We start from the raw sequence: 21,925 nt of genomic DNA on the forward strand, positions 1-21,925 counted from the left end.
CAGTTATCTTTCTACTAGTCAATTAAAAATATACTCATTATTTTTGTAAATGGAAATTGGGCCAGCATACTTCAGCCAGGATAGAAACGAACAGCTCATTTGCCACATTTCATAGTGGGCCTTAAGAGTGATTGTTTCAGTCAAGGTTTGACAAAGGTATCAGGTAAGGTTTAGGTGTGACTCATTTCCCAAAAAAGGGTTGTACTTTTTTTTTTTTTTTTTTTTGGTGACAGGGTCTTGTTCTGTTGCCCAGGTTGGAGTTGCCCAGGTGGAGTGGCACCATCAAGGCTCACTGCAGCTTTGACCTCCTAGGCTCAAGTGATCCTCCCGCCTCAGCCTCCTGAGTAGCTGGGACTACAGGCATGGGTCACCACACCCAGTTAATTTTTTATTTTTTGTAGAGATGGAGTCTCCTTATGTTACCTGGGCTGGTCTCGTACTCCTGGACTCAAGCAGTCCTTCTGCCTTGGCCTCCCAAAGTACTGGGAAGCCAAGGTGTGAGCCACTGCACCTGGCCCCAGGGTTGTATTTTGATGACCTTGTTAAAAAATGCATCGGGAAGATTGATTATTTTAGATTTTTATTGGCCTGCATAGACTTCTGGTTATTGAGGCTCCAACAAACATGCTCAGTTTTACTAGAGCAAGAACCATCTCCTGACTGACAGTTCCAACTTCTTAGCAGAGCAAAACCTTTTTTAAAAAAACTTATTTTGTAGCAATCTGATTGCTAAAGCAAAAATATTTATAGACTTTATACCTAAGGCAGAAAATAGTGGAGTTTTTACTCCAATATTACAGTCTTTTATTGAGAAGAAGCCTCTTAGCGGCATAAGTTCAAAGACAACTCATTTATAAAAAACTGATATTTATTTCACTTATTTTCTCATGTGGTTTATCCAAAAGATAAAATCTGGAGTCAGAACACTTTACCTTGAATCCCAGCCCCGTAACTAACTAGCTGCCTAACAAGTTACTTGACCTTGTTGAGTCTCAGTGTCTTCATCTGTATAATGGGTATTAAAACAGAGATTGAATATATTAAATGAGGCGACATATGGATGGAACACAAATGCTCATTTACTGTACGCTATTGCTCTACAAAAATATAATGTGTAAGAACAAATACAAGAGGAGTGTGTTGCCATTGCTGAACACTACTCCACTTTCAGAAACATGATGTGAGTACCTATTATGTGCAAGGGGCTGAGCTGGGATGGGCTGCATGGAGTTCATAGTCAGGCAAAGAGACACAGAAAATTACAGTACAAGTTGGCCTGTGGTAAGTGTTAAAATAGACGTGTAAACAAGCTGTGGTGGGAGGAGAAAGCAGGGCAGAGTAGGGCATTCTGGGAGTTAAGACTTAAGGGTCTTTGTCAGCCCCCTCAAAAAGGGAAACAGATTTAGGTGGGGCTGTGTCGGGGTCAGGAGCATGCTTGCTAAAGCCAGCCAGCTTTGGTGTGAATCCCTGCTCTGCTGCGGCTGGCTGTATGGCCTAGGGCAAGCTACCATGCCTCTCACTGCCTCAGTTCCCTTGTTTGTCATATGGGTGGCTGGGAGGGTTGAGCTAACTCATAAAGCATTTGGTACTGTACCTGGTGTAATAGTAAGCCTTCAGCAAGTGCTTGTTATTATTTGTAGTACTAGTACTGGCTGCATTTGGAAACTTTCTGAAATACTTTCACATTTTGGGGATTTCAGGATGTCAGCTGTTACCTTATCAAGAATTAAAACAGGAGCCAAACAGTTTATACCAAAGTATCAGCTTTATTCATTGACAAAAATTGGCTGGGAGGGGCTGATTTAGGTGGGCTGCCTGGTTCATCATTCTAGAGTTAAACATGTGCACCCAAAGGTAGCCCTGGACAACTGCGGCCAATCTCTCCGGGCAGGGCCCACGTAGGTGAACTCTCCACAGGCTGGGAAGACCAGGCTGTACTCTCAGGGTCTCTCTGGCAGGCAGATCCTAGAAGGGCAAAGTATACTGGCTCCCTTACCCAAGTCCACGCAAAGCAAGTGGTCAACAGAAGCCCTCACCTCACTGCTTGGGAGTGCTCTGAAGGACAGGAAGGGAGTTTTACTCCCAACACAAACTTTCACACAAATTTAAATTTTGTTGCTTTTTCTTGATTTAGTGAAAGCCATTTAGAGCATGACAAGGGTCAGTAACATTAACTTTGATGCAGTATGCTTGCTTCCTTAAATAGATTAAGATCACTATCAACTTTTTTTGCACCTTCTCATAGGTTCTTGACATGTTTAGGAGTTGAGGGAGGGGATGTGGGGCGGTGAAAACAGTTGTGGCGCAAGTTGGGGCAGCTGAGACTCATCAACTGAAAAAGGTTACTTATCCACCCCAGGTACAATTATCTTAACTGATTTAACCCTGCCAACAATCTGCAAGGGAGGTGCACTCGACATCTCCCATTTAGAGAAGAGGAGACTAAGATTCCAAGGTGGGTGTGTGGCTCGCCTGAGGTCCTGTGGCCAGTAAGTAGGTGCTGGAGCTGGGATTTCACTCTGGAGTGTGTTCGTTTAACCACTATGCCGACTTACCTCTCTGAGCCTCAGTTTGGCAGATGTTTTCTTAAGTCTTCTAATGAGGCCTAGATACCCCGAATCCTTCGGAGTTGGAAACTGGTAGGGTCCTGGCAGTCATCCCATAGACTCCCCTCATTTTATGTGTCGAAACTGAGGCCCAGAATGCAGGCATTAGGAAGCTCTGTATCATCAGCAAGAGCTGGCTTCCAGGCCTCCTGGCTTACAACCTGTTCTCCTACGGCTTCCATCAGAATCACATTTAAGAAGAAAATGAAGCTGTGTGCATGTGTCTGAAATGGCTTATTTCAGGAGAGGGGCATGGTGCACCAGAGAAAACACAATAGGTATCAACTTAGAGACTTTTGAGTAAGCCTCCATTGACCTTCTCCCCCCCACCCCGCACCCCCATACCAGGAACACTGAGGATTTCATGGCAGTAAGTAAAGAATTATGCGAGTTTAAAAGCAGATTATCATCTCACCCCTTTGCACCCTTTTTCAAGTTAGTTTCTAGTTCTAGTGGCAAAGGCCTATTGACAAGGAGTTATAACTCCCATATATGAGGTTTGTGTTAGGCTGTTCTCACGTTGCTATAAAGAAATACCTGAGACTGGGTAATTTGTAAAGAAAAGAGGTTTACTGGGCTCACAGTTCTGCAGGTTTAACAGGAAGCATGGTGCTGGGATCTGTGTGGCTTCTGGGGAGGCCTCAGGAAGCTAACAGTCATGGTGGAAAGCAAAGGAGATGCTGATGTCTCACATGGCCAGAGTGGGAGCAAGGCAGCGGGAGGTGCCATACACTGTTAAATAACCAGATCTCAAAAGAATTAATTCACTAGCTCGAAGACAGCGCCCAACCGTGAGAGATCCAGCCCCATGACCCAAACACCTCACACCAAGCCCCACCTCCAACACTGGGGATTAGAATCCAACATGAGATTTAGAGGGGACAACGTCCAAACTATATCAAGGTTCAATTGCACAATTTGGTTCTGCAGTGGACAATATTTTCATAAAGATTTTATTGTGAATGTTTTTAGTTTTCAGTTTTTACTATCAATTTATAGACAAAACATCCAAACATTAATTGTAGTTACAGAATGGAGGTTGGGAGGTAGAGAGGTGGAGAAAGGGTTAGTGGTATTGATTTCTTCAAAAAACCTGAAGAGAGTTAAGAGATATTTAACATTTGAGGGGTCAAAATAGGTTTAGGGCTGTAGTTTAAACGGTTTAATGATAGAGGCGCCATGCTGAGGCAGTATAGCAGAGTTGTTATGGCCACAAATCCAGAGCCAGACTTCCAGGGTTTAACTACTTGCTCTGCCACCTTGAACTCAGCCAGATTACTTAAACTGCGCCTTGGTTTTCTCATCAAAACATGGGGCCAGTTATAGGTGTTTTTTTCTGTTGTTGTTTTGTTTTGTTTTGTTTTTTTGAGACAGAGTCTGGCTCTTGCCCAGGCTGGAGTGCTGTGTGTGATCTCGGCTCACTGCAACCTCTGCCTCCCAAGTTCAAGTGATTTTCCTGCCTCAGCCTCCCAAGTAGGTGGGATTACAGGCTCCTGCCACCACGCCCGGCTAATGTTTTGTATTTGTAGTAGAGACAGGGTTTCACCGTGTTGGTCCGGCTGGTCTCGAACTCCTGACCTCAAGTGATCCACTTGCCTCGGCCTCCCAAAGTGCCGGGATTACAGGCGTGAGCCACTGTGCCCGGCCATAATAGTTTTTATCTTATAAGGTTGTTCGGAGAATAAAATGAGTTAATACAGTGCTTAGAAGAGTATCTGAAACATAAAAATCATGAGTGTTTTTTATGATGCAGCAGCTGCTGAAGGAAAACAAAAGAATTCAAAATTAGCATTTCAATCAGCAGAGATTGGGAAGAGGGAGGTGGTAGTTTGAGAGTTAATTTTCTCATCTTTTAAAATGGGAGGTTAATAGACACTTTAAAGTTGACAAATCAAGAAATGGAAGCATAACTATCACAATGGAAGCAATTCTCAGAATTAAAAATAGATCTAGTTAAGTGTGGTTATTACTGGGGAATGAAGCTCTGGGAGACTTACTATTTTGAGTTTTTTATTACCATAAACATATACTACTTTTATTTATTATCAAATTTCTTGATGTGTAGTTAACAAATGATAAACCTCAAATATTTAAAATATGCAATCTGATAAGCTTTGACATAAATACACACATTTAAAGCCATTACCACAATTAAGGTAAACATATCCATCCTCCCAAAAAAAGACAAATTTAAGCTTCTTAGTCTGAATAGTCTGTGTTTAATAACTTATGTATAGACTTTGTATTTTAGCTATATCATCACTTAATTCAGATACCTTTTAATGACTTCAAAGATTATTTTAATGATAATACAGTGATTTTTTTGAATCTGTATCATGTGATCTTATGCATGCTGAGTGAAACCATAAAGCTAGTAAGAACCTCCAGTGATTCTTTTCTGATGATTTGTTTTCATAGCACATTTCAGTGGTCAGAAGATAGGATTTCAGACTTTGAAATGGGGAACAGAGATGGTTAAAATCTTCCCAGGCTATTACAACTATTTGCTTTTTAAAAATTCTGGCCATTCCCTCTGACCAGGGCTTTCTGAATGTGTATGCTGCATGTTCAATTAGGATTCACAGGCCTCAGGCACAACAAGAATATTGTTGCTAAAATCAGTGTCCCTGCTGAATAAAGCTGGGCTTTCCCTCCCCTCCGGGAACAGCCACTTACCTCTTCCCGCGTGGAGCCCCCCTTTAGCCATGCAGCTGGTGCTGGGGTGGGGAGCGGGCACCCTCCTCTCAGTAGTGACCACATCGGAGTCCCAAGTATGAATTGGAAATGTAATTTCAATAGAAAGCAGGTTAAGCTTTGCAGTTAACTCAGCTTTATGATACAATCAATGCAATATAGCTGAGCTGTGCTTGCTCTGGGTCCAAGGTGGGGATTTCTGTGGTTTTTTGGTTTTGTTTTCCTGGGCTGGTTTGGGCATATAACTGCCTTTTTTTTTTTTAATCATTGGTTTTTTGGGGAAAATGCATTCAGTATTCCAAACGGAAACTAATAAACTTTTTGAACACAGCCTGTTCACAATAACTTGTAATAGCACTTGACAGAAGGGGTTTGCGTTTAAGGTAATGTAGTTAGTCTTAGCCTGAGGGCAACATGTTTCTCCAAATCATAGACTTCCCTGAAAATTATAGGACAAATGTGTTAGGATTGATCTGATATTGAATGAAACTTAGAGGGCAAATTTGTTAGGATTGATCTTGTTGGTTTTACTTAGAGGATTATGATGTGTCTTAGGGAATGGGCTGTTGAACTTAATGGCATCTTTCACAGGTCAATAGTAACATGTCCATGATGATGATATTCTGTATTTTAACTAACAGGTTTTCAGGAGGCCTGATATAAGGGTAAGGATATTTGGCTTTCAGCGGATGGGCCTCCTACTTGTGTCTGTCTGTGCTTTATCGAACACTTAGTCTATTTAATGTTCTTTACCTTCTCACTGGTTTTTATGAATCACTCAGATCAATTTGCTCTGCTGTGTTATAGCTTTAAGTGTTCACTAGAAACGCTTTATTTGTTACAATGTTTTTATGTGCAATAAAAGCCAATGTGTGTGAGGGCAGGATGCTAAAATTGTTACCAGTGTGCAATACTGACTTTTGTTGTACTACATGAATTATGACCAAATGGATATTTATGACTGGGGTTATAAGGCTGGGGCTACTGAGGTCTCTTTTAATCTTGTTTATTGTGTAATTCATGCTACAGAATTTAGCAACTAAAAAAAAAAATGGTTAGTTGGCTGTCCTATCTAAGTAAGATTTCAAGTCATGTTTGTGTTTGCATGTTGAATCCAAAAAAGCAGAAGTGCTAATCTTGAAGCTAAATTTAGCAAAATCAATCCCGGTTACTATTTTTTAAAATACAGATATAGTGGGTTACAGCTTATATTTTCCTCATGATTTTCCTTCCCTTTATTTCAGAATATTCATAAAGCAAGACAAAGATTGGTAATGTGCATGCATTTAACAGACATTGAAAATTAGCCTATTTCTATTCAAGGAAAACAATGTGGATTTTGATAGTATAATAACTTCAGTTTAAAAGTTTTAATCTTATTGAAGCCAATAAAGTAGTACAAAAATAAGCAAGTTAAGTCTTGCTATTCTAGTTGGTTTTCCTTTGTTTAGTCTTGTTTTCATCATATTTTCTTTTGCTTGTGGGAATCATTTTCTTTCATTGATTCACATTGTTAAATATTAGTGCTTGGCTTTACACTTGCATGAACTTTGAAATGTTGTATTTTTTGTTCATTGAGTTTTCTGTTTCTAAAAACTTAATTATTCGATTTTCTTTATATTTAAAAAATGGAAATTTCAAAAAACTGGCTGCACTGAAAAATTACACTGCCTTGAAGTGTGCTAAACTATACCAACTGTGTACGAAATTCAATCTGATGATAAAATATAAAAGTACACTAAGGTGTTATTGTACTTTATTGACAAAAATGGAAGGTGGGAAATAGTAAATTCTTTTAAAGCTTTACTAGTTCTTCACTGGTTGCCTTTGTAAAAACAATAATCATTGCAACCAAAGTTTCATGAAGCAAAAATATATATAGGCTAAATTTTAATATTTTTAGCCTCAGAGACTTGATAGAATTTCAAAAAGAGATTACAATCTTGTCATCTTCAGTATTCATATTCTTTTTACCACCTGCTGAATAAAAAGCCCAATTTTTAAAGTTTCAAAAAATAATAGATTCTATAAAGAAATTAAGAACAGTATACCTTTAAAGAGATTGGAAAAAATTAAAGATGTGTGGCCTTTTAGCTGTTTCTTGGAAGTGCGTTGATACTGTAATTAGAAATATTTAATATGATATTGAGTTATAAATCACAGAATTTAATTAGCAATAAGCAATAAGAAACAGACATGTATATATATATATATGTGTGTGTATACACACACACATACACACACACACACACATATATATATATATAATCTCCAGCATGTGATATATGCATGTGTGCAGTGGAATTGATCCCTGAGCAATGTAATATGAATACTTACTGTGTTTAAAATACATGTATATAAACTGCCTTTGTATTTTGGCTTGACTTTGCCCTTTACCAGGTTTCTGTGGTATGCTTTATTTTCTGTGAGCACATTATGTGCCTGTTATTTTGTTTCTTTGCCATAAGCTGTGTATTGCTTGGTTTTGAAAAGATAGTACATTCTTTGAAATCCGTGATGTTTGTTTGCTTTTCATTTTTCTATCCCAACACAAACACAGAATAGATACTCCATTTTAGGCTGAGGATGCTATAGATGGCCTACATGTTATTTCCTTAACTCCAAGGGGGAAAATGTTGTGATTTGCAAAGTCATGAAAGGTGTGTCGACTTTTACATGCTTACTGTCTCCTTAAAAAAGAAATTCTGTCCTTTCACCTGTCTGTTTGCACGTGTTTCTCTTTCTCCTCTTTGCCTTTTCTTGTCCATGCACCTGGTGCTGTGCAGGAGATTCAGGAAGAACACAATGGCTACCCTTCTGAAGCTGAAGCTGATCAGGTGGCAAGTTCTACGTGTTCATCTGTTTGTAGCTACAGATCGTGTATTTAGAAGCCATTTCATTCTAGACTTCTAGATAATAAGCAAAGCTTTCCAGATGCTTCTACCACAATAGTAGTGCCCTCCTGTCCAAGTCTGGTAGATTCCATATGACATTATTTGCAAAAATTGGTTTATCCAACATTTTGTCAACTAGAAATTTGTCTGTCTGTGTTTCTTGGTTTGCCCAGATAGGGTTATTGATGGGGTTAATGACCCTTCATCTCAGTAGGATTCTGTAGTGCCTTTACATAGACATAGAGGGGACAGATACATATGCTAAGGGTGCTCCTTGAGGGTGCACACTTTGCTTTCTTCAAATATGCATGATCTATGCCGAACACAGTACCCGGTACCATGTAGATATTTGTGGAATTGGTACGTATATTAATCAGAATACAAAATTATTCATAGGATATTCTTGAGTGCTTACTCTGCTCAGTACCTCTAGACCCTGTCTGGAGCCTTTTAAAGCTGCAGTACTTTCCCCAATGCTTATGTGAAAGAAAGAGAAGAGCAGCTCCAGGGATGCGTGGCATGCCCCAGGTGCTCAGCTGCAACATTGTCCACCATCATCCAGCCCCACTCTCTTTTGGTGACCCTGGAAGCAACTTGAAGAGCCCAGTTTGAAAGCCACTGCTTTTGGCATGCAACCATTATATAAACTATCCACCTGGTGGCTTGGATTCAGGCTGAGGAGAAAAGTAGCGGAGAGGCCAGGGTTGTTGGGTGGGCTGGAGCCCTCAGGAACAAATTCAGGGAGCTGGCAGACTTCGGCTAGACCTTCAGGGTCACTGGAACAAAGTTGGGATGAGGTCATCAGAGGGATTCCCCAGCTGGGCAACACTTTGAGCCATGGCACCAAGAGGAATGGGTGTGTTTATGAAATCAAATTTAGTTCATAAGAATATTCCATCCTTTGATTGTGCTGAACATGGGTTGGATAAATCAAGGGTCAAATCATGTCCTGTGCAACCTTGTAGTTGCAGTAAAAGCTTAATGTAGCACAAGTGTGAGTCCCTTCTCCTAACAGCAGCTTCATAAAGGGAATCTACTATACTCACCAAAGCAAACAAAAAACCTCCAAGCTTTTAAAACTCTTCTCCTCTTGAGTTTCTATGCTAAAGCTAAATGTGTTTCTTTTACAAAAGGGATCTCCTACGGGGAAATCTGAAGCAATTGGGTCACTTCTTTGTTTTACTCCAATAGTTGCTCTTTTTTTGCCATTTAAAAAGCATGTCCCAGATTTATCAATTAGTGAGAGGTTTGCCTTACTGTGTCTCACTGACATATAAATGCACAGAAGTTTCAAGCCAAACTTGACATGACTATGGGAAGAGAAGAGAAATGCTTGATTTTCAGCTTCTATCTTGAGAGCATTGTGTATTCTTAAAATGGTCCTAATCACCTCTGTCTCCTATATGCAACATTTTATTAGCTAGTCCTGGATTGAGGACTTTAAAATGTTTGATGTGGCTTGCTCTAAATAGAGAACTCCTGCAGATTCAGTTGATTAAAGCAGCTTGCTTTAGTAATTATATTTCAAAATAATCTATTTTTACTTATTTTTAACATATAAGAAACTTAAGTCTGTATAATACATGGTAATATTTAGCCATTAAAATAGGCTTTAACAATGTAACATTTGAAGTAATTTAAAACTCTGATATTGATTAAAATAGCTTTCTCACTTCGTGAGATGCTATACAGTCAGTCACTAGTTCAGGCAATAAAGCAGACTTTCAAATTAAGGCTTCTAAGATTGGAGATCTTTTAGTGTTTCTAAAACCAGACATTTATAAGTATACCTGTTAGTTTATGCTTTATTGCATAAAATATATTTCCAAAACAGATGTGAGTATAAAAATGAATCCATTAATCATTCTCCACACCTACCCTTAATGTGTTAACTTCCAAAAAATTTTGGCTGAAAATGTCTTTAAAAACCAGTCTGGGCTAAAAATTTGAATTGAATTAACTGTTTGGAGGTAACGGATGATTCCTAATCTATATTATTTTAACCATGCATCTTTCGATAAGGAGGAGGATGGACCATGTCATTTTGTGGTCCTGACCAACATTTAACATTGAAGTTGTTATTTATAGTTTGGCTTTCTTCCTTTTATAAAATTTGATGAAACTACTATGTGTAGTATTTCTAAATTGACCTTTGAGTCCTTTAATAAAACATAGTGAAATATTCTTGTAACTATGAAAATAATTACTATTTTGAATTTTCAATAATTTAGAATTATAAAAGACATTCATTTAAAAATATTTTGCTTTACAAAATTATGCTGAAAACTTAGTATTATTCGACCTATTTTCCACTGAACACTAGTGGCCTCCGATGTTAACAGGTGCAAAAAGCAGTCCCGGTCAAATAGGTATGAGAAATGCATTATGCTATAGCGCCCTCTTGCGGATTCGGTGTGCATTAACACACTAAAGATGTCTCACTAAAAAAAAGCAGATGAGGCCGGGTGCGGTGGCTCACGCCTGTAATCCCAGCACTTTGGGAGGCTGAGGTGGGCGGATCACGAGGTCAAGAGATCGAGACCATCCTGGCCAACAATGTGAAACCCCCCCCGTCTCTACTAAAAGTACAAAAATTAGCCGGGCGTGGTGGCGTGCGCCTGTAGTCCCAGCTACTTGGGAGGCTGAGGCAGGAGAATTGCTTGAACCCGGGAGGCAGAGGTTGCAGTGAGCTGAGATTGTGCCACTGCACTCTAGCCTGGCGACAGAGCGAGACTCCATCTCAAAAAAAAGGGAAAAAAAAGCAGCTGAACTTGTTTTGCTTAACCCAGCATTTCCCAAACTTTTATTTATTTATTTATTTATTTATTTTTTAAGACCTATTCACATCTCTTGGGAAAGTAATGCTCTATGAAATACAGCTTTGGAATTGCTGGGGGTTTTGATCGCCTTATTCTTATTCATGACATATTATGTCAGAGATGCCAAGGAGAAAGTGACTGGTTTCCTTGGCAGCGTCTCACAGGGTGGCGGTACTTTGGAATAGGCCCCGAGTTCAGGCTTTGGTCCCTAGCTTTGTAGTTCAAGAACACCATTTTCTCACCTCCCCTCAATTATCTGGCACTATCCAACCAAGCTCACAAGGGACTGGCTACTGGGCTGCAGTGCCAATCTGCTAATTTAAAAACGTGGGCATGTATTTTTCTGGCCATCTAAGGTATCCTTTTCCTAGCATCATTGTAGCCAGGAAACCTAGTAAATCATTAGCAATTTTCTTGGTGAGTATGAAATTACTGCAAAGTGAATTGTCTTGAGACATGCCTGATGAAAACACCCTGCTCTGCAGCAGGGATTGGAATACTGTTGCCTGCCAGATGAGAGCACACTCTCTCATGGCCTGGATTGGGTGAACACTGACAACTTCACTCTTCGTGTCCCTGGTCATACGCTTTGTGCATGCATGTCCGTGTGCACGAGCACACACAGACACACACACACATAGCGGGGCTGCAGTACCAAAGCCTAGGCCTTTCCTTAGTTGTGTACTGTACTGAGACTATTCTCTGGTTATTTTCATTAGACTTCTGGCCTTCCCAAACTTTCTCATAGGCTGGGTCATTTCTACAGTTAGCTAAGCACCTATAGCTCATGTTGGTTTTATTTGTATTAGTTTCATGCTCAGAAGGTAACCTTTTTCTGGCCTTATTTGCAAATTCTAGAGACACCTTTTAACAGCTATCTGTGTAGTGATTACAGTATCTTTCTGTCATGTCAAGCCATTTCCGTATTAATGCTTCCTAACTGTGAAATTTAAATATGTTGTAACAATTTGCTAGAATATGCAGCATGGTGTCTTGTGATGCTAAGCTTTTAAATTGTCTTGGAAGGGGTTGGGTGGTTATTTTGCACGCTTCTGTAGCCTTATAGTGACATCACAGAACACCAAAATTCTTCACAGGTATACAGAAAGTGAGATTTACTCCTGTTTGGTGTTTTTTTTTTTGTTTGCCAGGCTCTAAGGGATGGAAATAAGCTGGCACAGATGGAAGAGGCTCCACTTTTCCCAGGAGAATCAATTAAAGCCATTGGTAAGTTTAGTGTGTACACTTTGCTTGTTGAGATCCATAAAATGAAATGGCACTTAATTTGCGAGTGGAGGCGATGTGTGTGCTGGATATCAGCCAGACCAACTTAATTAGGGGACAAATGGACTAGATCTATTCATCCTCATTAGTGTCATTATGACTTAAGAGATAGAAGACTGCAGAGGATCCCATTAAGTTCCAATTGAGTATTTGATGGCATTCCCAACAGAAGAGGGGCCTGACTCTTCCTGGTGAACTGAAAGCTGATTAGACACTCAGTGTAATATCAGTTCACTGCTTTGTTGGAATCCTTCAGTATAAGGAAAATTTATCAGTAGGAGATCTATATCATGTTTTAATAACAGTTTTGAGAACTCAGCAAAGAAATTTTACTGGTTTATCAGATCCCAAAAAGTACAATTTTGGTGCATGTCAAGAGCTTGTGTTGCCATCCTGACTTTTAAAGGTGATGGCATGAGGGCTCCCGTATCTCTCCATGGTGTATAGCCAGGCCTTTCAGGGAGTAGTTGATTGTGCCATGGGTGGATGGGAGGGGCAGCTGGATGCGACCAGTTCATCTCATCACTTGGTTGGGTTGGACAGTCTGGTTTTCTAGACTGTTTCCTTCTTCCATCATGGCTTTCTCCCAAAGAGGCGCACTCAGTCTCAGAGTATAGTCATCTTGTGCCAAGAATATTTGAGTAGCGGGGCTCTCCCACCAGATCCTCCAATCAATTATTGCTGCTGAATATCCTAATCTGTGTCTGTGGACCAGTCTTGTCCTTGGTTTTGAAATTCTTTATTTCCTTGGGTTCTAGGACTTCATTCTACCCTGGCAGTCCTCTGGCCTCTTTGTTCCTTCTCTGGGCATTCTTCTAGCTCTGCCCTCATACTGTTTTCTTAATGATCTGTTTAAAATGCAGAGGTAATTATGTCATGCCCCTGCTTCTTCAGACAGTAAACAACACAGATGTAAAATGTAAAATGTGAAGAGGTTGTTTTTCACTTTAGTTTTATAATTTGTCAGTGAGTCAAAGAAAAGATTAGAGCTCATGTAGGTGATTGACAACTTTGCACATCAGATACATATTTTGAATGGGCAGGGAGCGTTATAAAAGCTTGGATCGCAAGCTCACAGTTGTTGTAGTAAGAAGAGAAGGCTTCAGTGGATTTAGCTGCGGTCCTGGTGCTCTTTCTCTCCCATTTTCTTTTCCTTTCACTCTGGAAAGAGAGCTCAGAGAGAGAGAAACTCCTGCCTGGCCCCACTCCAATACGAATTATTGGAAATATCTTAGTGTTAGATCTTAAGGACATCTGCAAATCCTTAAGTGATGTAAGTATGCTTTATGCTCCTCTGGTGGCTTGCAAAGGGTAAGTAAATTGACCTTCTACTTTTTAATAAAATATATTCCTGGAGGCAAACTATTAAAATAGGTCATTGTGAAGTAAAGTACGCCGTCTAGAGTATTACTTCAGTTTGTCATTGTCAGAATGTGAAGAGTTTTGACACAGTGTACACCTGAGAAACCATCATCACAGTCAAGTTAACAAACATATGAAGACACATAATTGTCAGATTCACCAAAGTTGAAATGAAGGAAAAAATGTTAAGGGCATCCAGAGAGAAAGGTCGGGTTACCCACAAAGGGAAGCCCATCACACTAACAGCTGATCTCTCGGCAGAAACTCTACAAGCCAGAAGAGAGTGGGGGCCGATATTCAACATTCTTAAAGAAAAGAATTTTCAAGCCAGAATTTCATATCCAGCCAAACTAAGCTTCATAAGTGAAGGAGAAATAAAATACTTTACAGACAAGCAAACGCTGAGTGATTTTGTCACCACCAGGCCTGCCCTACAAGAGCTCCTGAAGGAAGCACTAAACATGAAAAGGAACAACCGGTACCAGCCACTGCAAAAACATGCCAAATTGTAAAGACCATTGTCGAGGCTAGGAAGAAACTGCATCAACTAACGAGCAAAATAACCAACTAACATCATAATGACAGGATCAGATTCACACATAACAATATTAACTTTAAATGTAAATGGGCTAAATGCTCCAATTAAAAGACACAGACTGGCAAACTGGATAAGGAGTCAGGACCCATCAGTGTGCTGTATTCAGGAAACCCGTCTCACATGCAGAGACACACATAGACTCGAAATAAAGGGATGGAGGAAGATCTGTCAAGCAAATGGAAAACAAAAAAAGGCAGGGGTTGCAATCCTAGTCTCTGATAAAATAGACTTTAAACCAACAAAGATCAAAAGAGACAAAGAAGGCCATTACATAATGGTAAAGGGATCAATTTAACAAGAAGAGCTAACTATCCTAAATATATATGCATCCAACACAGGAGCACCCAGATTCATAAAGCAAGTCCTGAGTGACCTACAAAGGGACTTAAACTCCCACACAATAATAATGGGAGATTTTAACACCCCACTGTCAGCATTAGACAGATCAACGAGACAGAAAGTTAACAAGGATATCCAGGAATTGAACTCAGCTCTGCACAAAGTGGACCTAATAGACATCTACAGAACTCTCCGCTCCAAATCAACAGAATATACATTTTTTCAGCACCACACCACACCTATTCCAAAATTGACCACATAGTTGGAAGTAAAGCTCTCCTCAGCAAATGTAAAAGAACAGAAATTATAACAAACTGTCTCTCAGACCACAGTGCAATCAAACTAGAACTCGGGATTAAGAAACTCACTCAAAACCGCTCAACTACACGGAAACTGAACAACCTGCTCCTGAATGACTATTGGGTACATAATGAAATGAAGGCAGAAATAAAGATGTTCTTTGAAACCAACGAGAACAAAGACACAACATACCAGAATCTCTGGGACACATTCAAAGCAGTGTGTAGAGGGAAATTTATAGCACTAAATGCCCACAAGAGAAAGCAGGAAAGATCCAAAATTGACACCCTAACATCACAATTAAAAGAACTAGAAAAGCAAGAGCAAACACATTCAAAAGCTAGCAGAAGGCTAGAAATAACTAAAATCAGAGCAGAACTGAAGGAAATAGAGACACAAAAAACCCTTCAAAAAATTAATGAATCCAGGAGCTGGTTTGTTGGAAAGATCAACAAAATTGATAGACCGCTAGCAAGACTAATAAAAAAGAAAAGAGAGAAGAATCAAATAGATGCAATAAAAAATGAAAAAGGGGATATCACCACTGATCCCATAGAAATACAATCTACCATCAGAGAATACTACAAACACCTCTGTGCAAATAAACTAGAAAACCTAGAAGAAATGGATAAATTCCTCGACAAATACACCCTCCCAGGACTAAACCAGGAAGAAGTTGAATCTCTGAATAGACCAATAACAGGATGTGAAATTGTGGCAATAATCAATAGCTTACCAACTAAAAAGAGTCCAGGACCTGATGGATTCACAGCCGAATTCTACCAGAGGTACAAGGAGGAACTGGCACCATTCCTTCTGAAACTATTCCAATTGATAGAAAAAGAGGGAATCCTCCCTAACACATTTTATGAAGCCAGCATCGTCCTGATACCAAAGCCTGGCAGAGACATAACCAGAAAAGAGAATTTCAGACCAGTATCCTTGATGAACATTGATGCAAAAATCCTCAATAAAATACTGGCAAACCGAATCCAGCAGCACATCAAAAAGCTTATACACCATGATCAAGTGGGCTTCATCCCTGGGATGCAAGGCTGGTTCAACATATGCAAATCAATAAATGTAATCCAGCATATAAACAGAACCAAAGACAAAAACCACATGATTATCTCAATAGATGCAGAAAAGGCCTTTGACAAAATTCAACAACGCTTCATGCTAAAAACTCTTAATAAATTAGGTATTGATGGGATGTATCTCAAAATAATAAGAGCTATCTATGACAAACTCACAGCCAATATCATACTGAATGGGCAAAAACTGGAAGCATTACCTCAGAAAACTGGCACAAGACAGGGATGCCCTCTCTCACCACTCCTATTCAACATAGTGCTAGAAGTTCTGGCCAGAGCAATCAGGCAGAAGAAGGAAATAAAGGGTATTCAATCAGGAAAAGAGGAAGTCAAATTGTCCCTGTTTGCAGATGACGTGATTGTATATCTAGAAAACCCTATCGTCTCAGCCCAAAATCTCCTTAAGCTGATTAGCAACTTCAGCAAAGTCTCAGGATACAAAATCAATGTACAAAAATCACAAGCATTCTTGTACACCAATCACAGACAAACAGAGAGCCAAATCATGAGTGAACTCCCATTCACAATTGCTTCAAAGAGAATAAAATACCTAGGAATCCAACTTACAAGGGATGTGAAGGACCTCTTCAAGGAGAACTACAAACCACTGCTCAGTGAAATAAAAGAGGATACAAACAAATGGAAGAACATTCCATGCTCATGGGTTGGAAGAATCAATACTGTGAAAATGGCCATACTGCCCAAGGTAATTTATAGATTCAATGCCATCCCCATCAAGCTACCAATGACTTTCTTCACAGAACTGGAAAAAACTACTTTAAAGTTCATATGGAACCAAAAAAGAGCCCGCATCGCCAAGTCAATCCTAAGCCAAAAGAACAAAGCTGGAGGCATCACGCTGCCTGACTTCAAACTATACTACAAGGCTACAGTAACCAAAACAGCATGGTACTGGTACCACAACAGAGACATAGATCAATGGAAGAGAACCAAGCCCTCAGAAATGATGCTGCATATCTACAACTATGTGATCTTTGACAAACCTGACAAAAACAAGAAATGGGGAAAGGATTCCCTATTTAATAAATGGTGCTGGGAAAACTGGCTAGCCATATGTAGAAAGCTGAAACTGGATCCCTTCCTTACACCTTATACAAAAGTTAATTCAAGATGGATTAAAGACTTAAATCCATTAAAATCCTACAAGAAAACCTAGGCAATACCATTCAGGACATAGGCATGGGCAAGGACTTCATGTCTAAAACACCAAAAGCAATGGCAACAAAAGCCAAAATTGACAAATGGGATCTAATTAAACTAAAGAGCTTCTGCACAGCAAAAGAAACTACCATCAGAGTGAACAGGCAGCCTACAGACTGGGAGAAAATTTTTGCAACCTACTCATCTGACAAAGGGCTAATATCCAGAATCTACAATGAACTCAAACAAATTTACAAGAAAAAAAACAAACAACCCCATCAAAAAGTGGGCGAAGGACATGAACAGACACTTCTCAAAAGAAGACATCTATGCAGCCAAAAAACACATGCAAAAATGCTCATCATCACTGGCCATCAGAGAAATGCAAATCAAAACCACAGTGAGATACCATCTCACACCAGTTAGAATGGCGATCATTAAAAAGTCAGGAAACAACAGGTGCTGGAGAGGATGTGGAGAAATAGGAACACTTTTACACTGTTGGTGGGACTGTAAACTAGTTCAACCATTGTGGAAGTCAGTGTGGCGATTCCTCAGGGATCTAGAACTAGAAATACCATTTGACCCAGCCATCCCATTACTGGGTATATACCCAAAGGACTATAAATCATGCTGCTATAAAGACACATGCACACGTATGTTTATTGCGGCACTATTCACAATGGCAAAAAGTTGGAACCAACCCAAGTGTCCAACAACAGTAGACTGGATTAAGAAAATGTGGCACATATACACCATGGAATACTATGCAGCCATAAAAAATGATGAGTTCATGTCCTTTGTAGGGACATGGATGAAACTGGAAACCATCATTCTCAGTAAACTATCGCAGGGACAAAAAACCAAACACCACATGTTCTCACTCATAGGTGGGAACTGAACAGTGAGAACTCATGGACACAGGAAGGGGAACATCAGACTCCGGGGACTGTTGTGGGGTAGGGGGAGCGGGGAGGGACAGCATTAGGAGATATACCTAATGCTAAATGACGAGTTAATGGGTGCAGCAAAACAACATGGCACATGGATACATATGTAACAAACCTGCACATTGTGCACATGTACCCTAAAACCTAAAGTATAATAATAAAAGTAAATAAATAAATAAATAAAATAAAACATCTAAAAAAAAACAAAGAAACATATCCATCACCCCCCAGAAGTTTTCGTTTCCTTATGCTCCTTTATAATCCCTACTTCCTCTGCCTTCTCCGCCATCCCCAAGCACTATAGGCTAGCTTATATTTTCTAGTGTTTTATGGAAATATAATCATAGAGTATGTTCTTTTTTTGTCTAGCTTCTTCAAACCAAATAATTATTTTGTTATCCATATTGTGGCATGAGTTAACAGTCATTCTTTTTTATTGCTGGATAGAATTCCATTATATGGCTACATGACGGTTTGCTTATCCATTCATCTGTTGGTGGATATTTGGGTTGTTTCTACTGTTTGGCTATTACAAATAAAGCTGCTGTGAACACTAATGTACAAGTCTGCATGAACATATCTTTTCTTTTCTCCTGAGTAAATACCTAATAGTTAAGTGGCTAGATCATATGATAGCTATATAGTTTCTTTAAAAAACTGCTAATGTGTTTTCCAAGTGGTTGTACCAGTATACATTTCTAGTAGCCGTATATGAGCATTCCAGTTTTTCCCTTCCAATTCGAATGCCTTTTATTTCTTTTTCTTACCTTATTACTCTTGATTGAACCTCCAGTATAATGTTAAAGAGAAGAAGTGAGAGTGGACATTCTTGTCTTCTTTCTGATCTTGGGAAAGCTTTCAGTCTTTCACCATGAAGTATAATGTTAGCTGCAGGTTTTTACTGTGGATGCCCTTTATCATGTTGAGGGAGTTCCTTTCTATTCCTAGTTTGCTGTGAGTTTTCATCAGGAATTGATGTTAGATTTTCTCAAATGCTCTTTCTGCATCAATTGATGTAACCATGATTTTTCTTCTTTAACCTATAATATCCTGGGTTACATCAATTAATTTTTGATTGTTAAATCAACCTTGCATTCCCAGGATAAACTCAGCTTGCTTATTATGTAGTATCCATTTTATAAATTGTTGGATTTGGTTTATTAAAAGTTTATTGAGAAGTTTTACATCAATATTCATTTATGAAAGATATTGGTCTGTAATTTTCTCGTAATTGCTTTGTCAGGTTTTGGTATCAGAGTAAAGCTGGCTTCATAGAATGAATTGAGAATTATTCTCTCTTCCTTAGTTTTCCGGGGTAGCTTATTTCTTACTTAAATACCTGGTAGAGTTTACCAGTGAAGCTGCTTGGACTTTGCGTTTCTTTTGTGCGAAGGTTTTTAACTACAAATTTAATTTATTTAGTAGCTATATGACTGTTTAGATTGTGGTTTTCTTTTGGGTAAGCTTTGGTAGTTTATGTCTTTCCAGGATTTTGTCCATTTAATCCAAGTTGTCAAATTATTGTCATAAAGTCATTTATCATATTTCCTTACTCTTTAATATCTGTAGAATTTGCAGTGACATCTTTCTCATTTCTGATATTATTAACGTGCATGTCTTCTCTTTTTTGTTTTTCTCATCTGTCTGGCTAGAGGTTTATTAATTTTATTGATCTTCTCAAAGAGTCAGCTTTTGGTTTTATTATTTTCTTTGTTTTCTGTTTCGTTGATTTCCACTCTCATCTTTATTATTTCCTTTCTTCTGCTTACTTTGGGTTTAATTCACTCTTTTTGTAGCTTTTGAGGTGGAAACTGTGGTCATTTATTTGAGATTTTTGTTATTTTCTAGTATAGGCATTTAGATTTTCCTCCCACTGCTACTTTAGCAGCATTTCACCACTTATGACCTTGTGTTTTTATTTTCATTCAGATCAAAATGCTTTTGAATTCCCCTTTTGATTTCTTCTTTGACCCTTGAGTTATTTAGGAGTGTGTCGTTTAATTTCCATATATTTGTGAATTTCCCAAATTTTCTTCTATTATTGAGTTCTACCTTCATTCCTTTGTGTTAAGAAAACATACTTTTTATAACTTGAATATTTTTACGTTCGTCAAGGCTCATATTATGTCCCAGAATATGCTCTGTCTTGGTAAATGTTCTATGTGCAGTTGAAAAGAATGTGTTTTCTGCTGTTGTTGAGTAGACTGTTCTATAAATGTCAGTTAGATTTTGTCGATCTGTGTTCTTAGCCATTTTCTGTCTATTTCTATCAATTGTAGAGAGAGAGGTTTTGAAATCTCTGACCGTAATGGTGGATGTGTCAGTTTCTCCTTGCAGTTCTATTAGTTTTGCTTTATGTATTTTGAAGCTGTTATTAGATACATGTTTAGGATTCTTACATCCTCCTGACGAATTGACCTCGTTATTATCATGAAATGACCTTCTTTATTCTTGGTAATATTCTTTGCTCTGAAATCTACTTTGTCTGATATTATTATAGACATTACAGCTTTTAAAAAATTTTACTAACATGATATACCTATTTTCATCCTTTGAATTTCAAACTAGTTGTGTCTTTATATTTAAGGTGAGTTTCTTTTAGGCCACATATAGTTGGTTCTTTCGTCTCCAAACCGACAATCTCTGCCTTCTAATTGGGGTGTTTCGATCATTTACATTTTATGTAATTATTAATATAATTAGGTTTAAATCCACTATCTTGATAATTGGTTTTTATTAGTCTCATTTATGCTTTATTCTTTTTTTCCTCTTTTTATGGTTGAATTGAGTACTTTTGTTTTAAACTTTTATTTTAGGTACATGTGCATATAGGTAAACTCGCGTCATGGTAATTTGTTGTACAGATTATTTTATTACCCAGATACTAGGCCTAGAAGCTAGTAGATATTTTTTCTGATCCTCTCCCTCCTCCCAACCTTCACCTTCAAGTAGGCCCCAATGTCTGTTGTTCCCTTCTTCGAGTCTGTGTCTGTGTTCTCATCATTTAGCTCCCACTTATAAGTGAGAACCTACAGTATTTGGTTTTCTGTTCCTGTGTTAGTTTGCTAAGGATGATGGCCTCCAGCTCCATCCATGTTCCTGCAGAGGACATGATCTCATCCTTTTTTATGGCTGCAAAATTCCGTGGTGTATATGTACCACATTTTATTTATCCAATCTGGCATTGATGGGCATTTAGATTGATTCCATGACTTTGCTATTGTGAATAGTGCTGCAGCAGACATACAGGTGAGTGTATCTTTATGGTAGAATAATTTATATTCCTTTGGGCATATACCTAGTGATGGGATTGCTGGGTCAAATGGTAGTTCTATTTTTAGCTCCTTGAGGAATCACCACACTGCTTTCCACAACGGTTGAACTAATTTACACTCCTACCAACAGTGTGTAAGCGTTCCCTTTTCTCTGCAACCTCATCGTCTCTTATTTTTTTTTTTTTTTACTTTTTAATATGATAATAGCCATTCTGACTGGTGTGAGATGGTATCTCATTGTGGTTTTGATTTTCATTTCTCTAATGTTCAGTGATACTGAGCTTTTTTTTCATATGCTTATTGGCTGCATGTATGTCTTCTTTTGAAAAGTATCTATTCTTGTCCTTTGCCCACTTTTTAATGGGGTTGTTTTTTTCTTGTAAATTTGTTAAATTCCTTATAGATGCTGGATATTAGACCTTTGTCAGATGCATAGTTTGCATATATTTTCTCCCATTCTGTAGGCTGTTTACTTTGTTGATAGTTTCTTTTGCTGTGTGGAAGCTCTTTAGTTTCATTAGATTCCATTTGTCAACTTTTGCTTTATTG

General features: G+C 38.7%; 1 protein-coding gene across 5 annotated transcripts in view; it reads left to right on the forward strand.

Annotated features, from left to right (window-relative positions):
- MTMR1 (myotubularin related protein 1) overlaps window positions 1-21,925 on the forward strand; it is an 83,946-nt gene that overhangs the window by 15,160 nt on the left and 46,861 nt on the right. The window contains exons 3-6 of one of the 5 annotated variants that reach the window (XM_030807486.1): window positions 5,942-5,965; window positions 6,545-6,571; window positions 8,087-8,137; window positions 12,165-12,240. In XM_030807486.1, coding sequence (XP_030663346.1) covers window positions 5,942-5,965; window positions 6,545-6,571; window positions 8,087-8,137; window positions 12,165-12,240 — 178 coding nt within the window. The remainder of the gene's footprint in view (window positions 1-5,941; window positions 5,966-6,544; window positions 6,572-8,086; window positions 8,138-12,164; window positions 12,241-21,925) is intronic. The other 4 variants (XM_030807488.1, XM_030807487.1, XM_030807489.1 and 1 more) reach the window with 4 other exon arrangements.

Source organism: Nomascus leucogenys, chromosome X (assembly GCF_006542625.1).
Source record: "Nomascus leucogenys isolate Asia chromosome X, Asia_NLE_v1, whole genome shotgun sequence".
NCBI lineage: Eukaryota > Metazoa > Chordata > Mammalia > Primates > Hylobatidae > Nomascus > Nomascus leucogenys.